At 52.6% G+C, this 8,258-nt stretch overlaps 1 protein-coding gene across 2 annotated transcripts in view; it reads right to left on the bottom strand.

The window, feature by feature from the left end:
- Positions 1–937: 937 nt before the first annotated feature.
- The window catches only part of LOC122376165 (protocadherin Fat 2-like), a 48,712-nt gene continuing 41,391 nt past the window's right edge, over positions 938–8,258 (bottom strand). The window contains exon 10 of one of the 2 annotated variants that reach the window (XM_043355890.1): positions 938–1,604. In XM_043355890.1, coding sequence (XP_043211825.1) covers positions 1,113–1,604 — 492 coding nt within the window. In that variant the 3' untranslated portion in view covers positions 938–1,112. Of the gene's footprint in view, positions 1,605–4,320; positions 4,835–8,258 lie in introns of those variants that run through there. The other variant, XM_043355891.1, reaches the window with a different exon arrangement.

Genomic DNA, 8,258 nt, shown 5'->3' with positions numbered 1-8,258 from the left:
TACCAATCGCTGCTTCTCGTAACGGCGCACACGCTCGTTCTTTCCCCAAGGTTCTAGCTCAATTAGGGGGGAAACGGCGAGGGGGGTCGTACCAACCTCTCATTCTCGGCCGGAGTGCGTATAGAAAACCAATGGGTCCGGCGAGGGTTAAATACAAATGTGTAAATTTACTACGAAAGGAGTGTTTCTATCAAAAATTACAAGAGGACATCCCACCTTAAAATTCAATTTTACATCGGAAAAAAGGTGAGCCGAACTGAAATTTCAAATTCGAAAATCTTGGTCATCCCTATTAGGCAGCCCCCCCCCCCCCCCGTGTGCGTGCTAGGATGGGAAAATGGCATGTGCGGGCGAGGGTTAAAGGTGTGAGAGCTGCACAGGGCATCAGTGAATCGTCTGTTATCCCACGGTCTCTCTCCCCCTCTCTCTCTCTCTCCCTCTCTCTCCCTCTCTTTGTCTCCTTCTCTCTCTCCCTCTGTTTCCCTCTCTCTCTTTTTTTCTTTCTTTCTTTCTTTCTTTCTTTTCTTTCTTTCTTTCTTTCTTTCTTTCTTTCTTTCTTTCTTTCTTTCTTTCTTTCTTTCTTTCTTTCTTTCTTTCTTTCTTTCTTTCTTTCTTTCTTTCTTTCTTTCTTTCTTTCTTTCTTTCTTTCTTTCTTTCTTTCTTTCTTTCTTTCTTTCTTTCTTTCTTTCTTTCTTTCTTTCTTTCTTTCTTTCTTTCTTTCTTTCTTTCTTTCTTTCTTTCTTTCTTTCTTTCTTTCTTTCTTTCTTTCTTTCTTTCTTTCTTTCTTTCTTTCTTTCTTTCTTTCTTTCTTTCTTTCTTTCTTTCTTTCTTTCTTTCTTTCTTTCTTTCTTTCTTTCTTTCTTTCTTTCTTTCTTTCTTTCTTTCTTTCTTTCTTTCTTTCTTTCTTTCTTTCTTTCTTTCTTTCTCCCTCTCTCTCTCTCTCTCTCTCTCTCTCTCTCTCTCTCTCTCTCTCACACACTCACTCACTCACTCGCTCACTCATTCACTGCGTGTCGTTAAAGGTACTAAGTACTAAGTACTATGTACTAAGTACTAGGCACTAAGTACTAAGTATACGAGGTTCGTCCCCAGCGCCTGTAGACGAGCGCTGATCAGTCAGCCGGTGTTCGGTGCCCCTTCCCCGTGTCAGCGGTGCGCCAGCTGGCGGCTCCGGCTGCAGCAGTCGGGGCTACGTTACCTTCCTGCGGGGTGAGGTGCCCCTTTCCGGTGTCCGCGGGGCGCCAGCTGGCGGCTCCGGCTGCAGCAGTCGGGGCTACGTTACCTTCCTGCGGGGTGAGGTGCCCCTTCCCCGTGTCCGCGGGGCGCCAGCTGACGGCTCCGGCTGCAGCAGTCTGGGCTACGTTACCTTCCTGCGGTGTGAGGTGCCCCTTCCCCGTGTCCGCGGGGCGCCAGCTGGCGGCTCCGGCTGCAGTAGTCGGGGCTACGTTACCTTCCTGCGGGGTGAGGTGCCCCTTCCCCGTGTCCGCGGGGCGCCAGCTGGCGGCTCCGGCTGCAGCAGTCTGGGCTACGTTACCTTCCTGCGGGGTGAGGTGCACCACCAGCACTGCGCGCGACACAAACAGCTCACCGTCCGTCTCCTGGCTCTGCCCAACAAACAAACAACCAACAGAGCACGGTCAGTGCCATCACTGCGCGCGACACAAACAGCCCACCGTCCGTCTCCTGGCTCTGCCCAACAAACAAACAACCAACAGAGCACGGTCAGTGCCAGCACTGCGCGCGACACAAACAGCCCACCGGCCGTCTCCTGGCTCTGCCCAACAAACAAACAACCAACAGAGCACGGTCAGTGCCAGCACTGCGCGCGACACAAACAGCTCACCGGCCGTCTCCTGGCTCTGCCCAACAAACAAACAACCAACAGAGCACGGTCAGTGCCAGCACTGCGCGCGACACAAACAGCCCACCGGCCGTCTCCTGGCTCTGCCCAACAAACAAACAACCAACAGAGCACGGTCAGTGCCAGCACTGCGCGCGACACAAACAGCTCACCGGCCGTCTCCTGGCTCTGTCCAACAAACAAACAACCAACAGAGCACGGTCAGTGCCAGCACTGCGCGCGACACAAACAGCTCACCGGCCGTCTCCTGGCTCTGCCCAACAAACAAACAACCAACAGAGCACGGTCAGTGCCAGCACTGCGCGCGACACAAACAGCTCACCGTCCGTCTCCTGGCTCTGTCCAACAAACAAACAACCAACAGAGCACGGTCAGTGCCATCACTGCGTGCGACACAAACAGCCCACCGTCCGTCTCCTGGCTCTGTCCAACAAACAAACAACCAACAGAGCACGGTCAGTGCCAGCACTGCGCGCGACACAAACAGCTCACCGGCCGTCTCCTGGCTCCGCCCAACAAACAAACAACCAACAGAGCACGGTCAGTGCCATCACTGCGCGCGACACAAACAGCTCACCGGCCGTCTCCTGGCTCTGCCCAACAAACAAACAACCAACAGAGCACGGTCAGTGCCAGCACTGCGCGCGACACAAACAGCCCACCGTCCGTCTCCTGGCTCTGCCCAACAAACAAACAACCAACAGAGCACGGTCAGTGCCATCACTGCGTGCGACACAAACAGCCCACCGTCCGTCTCCTGGCTCTGTCCAACAAACAAACAACCAACAGAGCACGGTCAGTGCCAGCACTGCGCGCGACACAAACAGCTCACCGGCCGTCTCCTGGCTCTGCCCAACAAACAAACAACCAACAGAGCACGGTCAGTGCCAGCACTGCGCGCGACACAAACAGCCCACCGTCCGTCTCCTGGCTCTGCCCAACAAACAAACAACCAACAGAGCACGGTCAGTGCCATCACTGCGTGCGACACAAACAGCCCACCGTCCGTCTCCTGGCTCTGCCCAACAAGCAAACAACCAACAGAGCACGGTCAGTGCCAGCACTGCGCGCGACACAAACAGCTCACCGTCCGTCTCCTGGCTCTGCCCAACAAACAAACAACCAACAGAGCACGGTCAGTGCCAGCACTGCGCGCGACACAAACAGCTCACCGTCCGTCTCCTGGCTCTGCCCAACAAACAAACAACCAACAGAGCACGGTCAGTGCCAGCACTGCGCGCGACACAAACAGCTCACCGGCCGTCTCCTGGCTCTGCCCAACAAACAAACAACCAACAGAGCACGGTCAGTGCCAGCACTGCGCGCGACACAAACAGCCCACCGTCCGTCTCCTGGCTCTGCCCAACAAACAAACAACCAACAGAGCACGGTCAGTGCCATCACTGCGTGCGACACAAACAGCCCACCGTCCGTCTCCTGGCTCTGTCCAACAAACAAACAACCAACAGAGCACGGTCAGTGCCAGCACTGCGCGCGACACAAACAGCTCACCGGCCGTCTCCTGGCTCTGCCCAACAAACAGACAACCAACAGAGCACGGTCAGTGCCAGCACTGCGCGCGACACAAACAGCTCACCGGCCATCTCCTGGCTCTGCCCAACAAACAAACAACCAACAGAGCACGGTCAGTGCCATCACTGCGCGCGACACAAACAGCTCACCGGCCGTCTCCTGGCTCTGCCCAACAAACAAACAACCAACAGAGCACGGTCAGTGCCAGCACTGCGCGCGACACAAACAGCTCACCGGCCGTCTCCTGGCTCTGCCCAACAAACAAACAACCAACAGAGCACGGTCAGTGCCAGCACTGCGCGCGACACAAACAGCTCACCGGCCGTCTCCTGGCTCTGCCCAACAAACAAACAACCAACAGAGTACGGTCAGTGCCAGCACTGCGCGCGACACAAACAGCTCACCGTCCGTCTCCTGGCTCTGCCCAACAAACAAACAACCAACAGAGCACGCTCAGTGCCAGCACTGCGCGCGACACAAACAGCTCACCGTCCGTCTCCTGGCTCTGCCCAACAAACAAACAACCAACAAAGCACGCTCAGTGCCAGCACTGCGCGCGACACAAACAGCTCACCGTCCGTCTCCTGGCTCTGCCCAACAAACAAACAACCAACAGAGCACGCTCAGTGCCAGCACTGCGCGCGACACAAACAGCTCACCGTCCGTCTCCTGGCTCTGCCCAACAAACAAACAACCAACAGATCACGCTCAGTGCCAGCACTGCGCGCGACACAAACAGCTCACCGTCCGTCTCCTGGCTCTGTCCAACAAACAAACAACCAACAGAGCACGGTCAGTGCCAGCACTGCGCGCGACACAAACAGCCCACCGTCCGTCTCCTGGCTCTGCGCAACAAACAAACAACCAACAGAGCACGGTCAGTGCCAGCACTGCGCGCGACACAAACAGCCCACCGGCCGTCTCCTGGCTCTGCCCAACAAACAAACAACCAACAGAGCACGGTCAGTGCCATCACTGCGCGCGACACAAACAGCTCACCGGCCGTCTCCTGGCTCTGCCCAACAAACAAACAACCAACAGAGCACGGTCAGTGCCAGCACTGCGCGCGACACAAACAGCTCACCGGCCGTCTCCTGGCTCTGCCCAACAAACAAACAACCAACAGAGCACGCTCAGTGCCAGCACAGCGCGCGACACAAACAGCTCACCGTCCGTCTCCTGGCTCTGCCCAACAAACAAACAACCAACAGAGCACGGTCAGTGCCAGCACTGCGCGCGACACAAACAGCCCACCGTCCGTCTCCTGGCTCTGCCCAACAAACAGACAACCAACAGAGCACGGTCAGTGCCAGCACTGCGCGCGACACAAACAGCTCACCGGCCGTCTCCTGGCTCTGCCCAACAAACAAACAACCAACAGAGCACGGTCAGTGCCAGCACTGCGCGCGACACAAACAGCTCACCGTCCGTCTCCTGGCTCTGCCCAACAAACAGACAACCAACAGAGCACGGTCAGTGCCAGCACTGCGCGCGACACAAACAGCTCACCGTCTGTCTCCTGGCTCTGCCCAACAAACAAACAACCAACAGAGCACGGTCAGTGCCAGCACTGCGCGCGACACAAACAGCTCACCGGCCGTCTCCTGGCTCTGCCCAACAAACAAACAACCAACAGAGCACGGTCAGTGCCAGCACTGCGCGCGACACAAACAGCTCACCGGCTGTCTCCTGGCTCTGCCCAACAAACAAACAACCAACAGAGCACGGTCAGTGCCAGCACTGCGCGCGACACAAACAGCTCACCGGCCGTCTCCTGGCTCTGCCCAACAAACAAACAACCAACAGAGCACGGTCAGTGCCAGCACTGCGCGCGACACAAACAGCTCACCGGCCGTCTCCTGGCTCTGTCCAACAAACAAACAACCAACAGAGCACGGTCAGTGCCAGCACTGCGCGCGACACAAACAGCTCACCGGCCGTCTCCTGGCTCTGCCCAACAAACAACCAACCAACACAGAGCACGGTCAGCGATCTGGAACTGTCGAACCAGCAAACAGCGAGCACACACACACCATAACCTAGTGACTGGCCGCCCGCAGCCAGCCGACGCGGTCACGCCTGTGTAGTTAATAGCCTATGGTCGGTTACATTGAACTCAATTAAAAGAACCTGTGTATAGACGCAAAACAAATACCGTGTATGTAAGCAAAAAAAAACTGAATTATAGCCTGTTCAGTTGAATTATGACCCGTAGTCAAGTAATATAAAAATTGGCATAGCAATTGGCATAACGTATAACCAGGTGAATGGCCTCTTTAACCAGACCAGCCAGTGTTTTCTCACACCAGGTCACTGAACTCTGTCACCAGACCAGTGTTTTCTCACACCAGGTCACTGAACTCTGACAGCAGACCGCCGTCACCTCTCACTGGCCCACAGAAGTTCAGGCAGTTGAACGTGGTGTTGAGCATTGTTAATAAGATCATTAGAAGGATGGAGAATAAGCTGCTGCTCATTTCTATCAGAAATATAAAGTAAACCAGTATATATTTGGGTGTGGCCCTTCCTCAGTGGTAAAGATCACCATAAAACAAAAGAGACGTATGTGACACACGTGAGGCAATATCCAATATTTTGAATTAAATCACTCACAGATATTTTGCATGCACTTCCAAAATAGGCGTCGGTCTAGATTTCGGTAATGACAAATAGCAATATGATATGTAAATGGTTGCACAATATAGGTACAGTTCAATATGATACAGTACGTACGCTCGGTTTTAATCTTGCATTACATATTAGCCGTTTTCACGACGGGCTATCCGGCGAATGCACCTGATTTGACCAAATCTGCACCTAATTTCTTTTACAACAAATATCTTCCTTTTGTGAATTTATTTCAGGGTTTTAACCCTCGCCGGCGGAGGGGGGGCGGCACCCGACCCCCCCCCCCCCCCTAAAGGTTTTTTTCACGATAGCTCCGAACACGCTGGCGATAGAGAGCTGACACTTGGCATACCTGACCTTTGATTCAAGCCGGATCTTTTGACACCAACCGTATTTTCGGGTCAGGTCAGGTCACTGACCTATGACGTCATAAGTGAACCTCTGCACGGTCTTCAGATGTCGCAACTTCGCAACGCCCTCACTGCCAGAGGAGATGTCACAGGAAAATGAAACTTGCAAGATCTAGTATCCATTATGAGTCTCACAGCTTGTATTTCTCGGATTTTTTCCCTAAAGGTCATATGAGGTCAGGTCATTTTCGTGACCTCACCATTATAAGTCAATGGGGAAAATGAAAACTGCTATTCTGGCGCCGGGAACGATCTCCAACTATCTCAAGCCCACAGAATCGTGATTTCATGCATTCCTTGCAAGGCTAGATGCGTCACTTTTGCAATGTTGAACTTGCATGACGTCATTTATGACGTCATCAAGGTCATATTAGTTTTTCGTCAATAACTCCCGATCAAACTGAGCTAGCGAGTCGGGAAAGCCACCAATGGACTCAGGAAGACCTGCCGAATCGAACGATATGCGACATGACCTCTTTCGACCTACTTCGTGACCTGGGGGTGCTGACCTGGTCTTGACCTGAGGTCAACACCCTAAGTTGACCTGACCCGAACAAAAAGTATGTCATTCGACGCTCCTGAGCGAGACAAATACAATGCTGCCAAAATCGTGGTTCTGCGGCCGTTTTTGCGAAGTTATTCAACAAAAACTGAACCGTACCTTGGGGCACTTGACCTGACCTCAGGTCACCAGTTGACCTAGGACCTTAAAATCGAGTACAAATCTCTGCGTCTTGTAACGGCGCACACGCTCGTTTTTCCGCGACGCGCTAGCTCCACCAGGGGCGAAACGGCGAGGGGGGTTCTTACCCGCCCCCCTTGGCAGGTGCGTATGTAGAAAACCAATAGGTCCGGCGAGGGTTAATCGGTGATGCTCTCCGATAATATGACAAAGCAGGCATATAAGCAATTAGTGCAACCCTAGCTTATAGCTGCTAAGAGACACACTGAACCTGATTTGACCAAATCTGCACTTTATCTGTACCAGATGTGCACCATTCGTGTGATGGCCGTCGTGGAAACGGCTATTGTCAACATTTATATACCTAAATAGGTCAAAGGTTCAACGATTCATCGTCCTACATCCTCGCATAACATTTACCACAGTCTAGACTCATACCAAAAAATATCAATTAAAAAATATCAAAAAATAGAACGCCTAGGGGGGGGGGGTTGTATCAACCCCCCCTGAGGTTTTTTCGAAGTGCACGCTAAACGGCTTGTCGTAGCGGGCTGAAATTTTTAATACCCTCTGGGGCAACCTTTGCGCATCTTTTGCCGAAAAAAATTGATCGGGTCATGTCAGGTCACAGAGTTATGACGTCATAAGAGGTACAGCCTCCGGCCGACAGTTACCAAACGTGTGCGCCGAATCCCTAGGTTTTCTGCCGCTGATACCCACATTGTTTGATGGATCCCGATGAAACTTCCCATGCATGTTGGGGCAAGCATTGGCTATCGTGTGGTGCAAGAAAATTGACCGGGTCAGGTCAGGTCACGGAGCTATGACGTCACAAGAGGAACAGCGTCCGGTACTATTTTTGAAAAGCGCCCGAACCACTATTTTGCTAATTCTTGTCACCTCAATGGGAATATGCAGCAATATTAGCTTCTATAGGGAGCAAATGGACCTCTCAAATCCAAAAATACAATCAAATTTCAAAAATTTAAATTTTGATTTTTCGAATTTCTGCCGCCGACTGTGACCTTGCCGACTTCCGGCGCTCCCAACGCGCCATTTTTAGAGCTAGGGAAACGAAATACATACCAAACGATAGAGAATTGATCAAGGAACACGATAGTGAAGGTTTCAAGTCGATATCTCC

This window comes from Amphibalanus amphitrite, unplaced genomic scaffold, assembly GCF_019059575.1.
Source record: "Amphibalanus amphitrite isolate SeventyFive unplaced genomic scaffold, NRLGWU_Aamphi_draft 002037F_arrow, whole genome shotgun sequence".
In the NCBI taxonomy this organism is placed as follows: domain Eukaryota; kingdom Metazoa; phylum Arthropoda; class Thecostraca; order Balanomorpha; family Balanidae; genus Amphibalanus; species Amphibalanus amphitrite.
The sequence above is the reverse complement of the archived record's forward strand: the minus strand, read 5'-3'. Positions and strand labels throughout refer to the sequence as shown.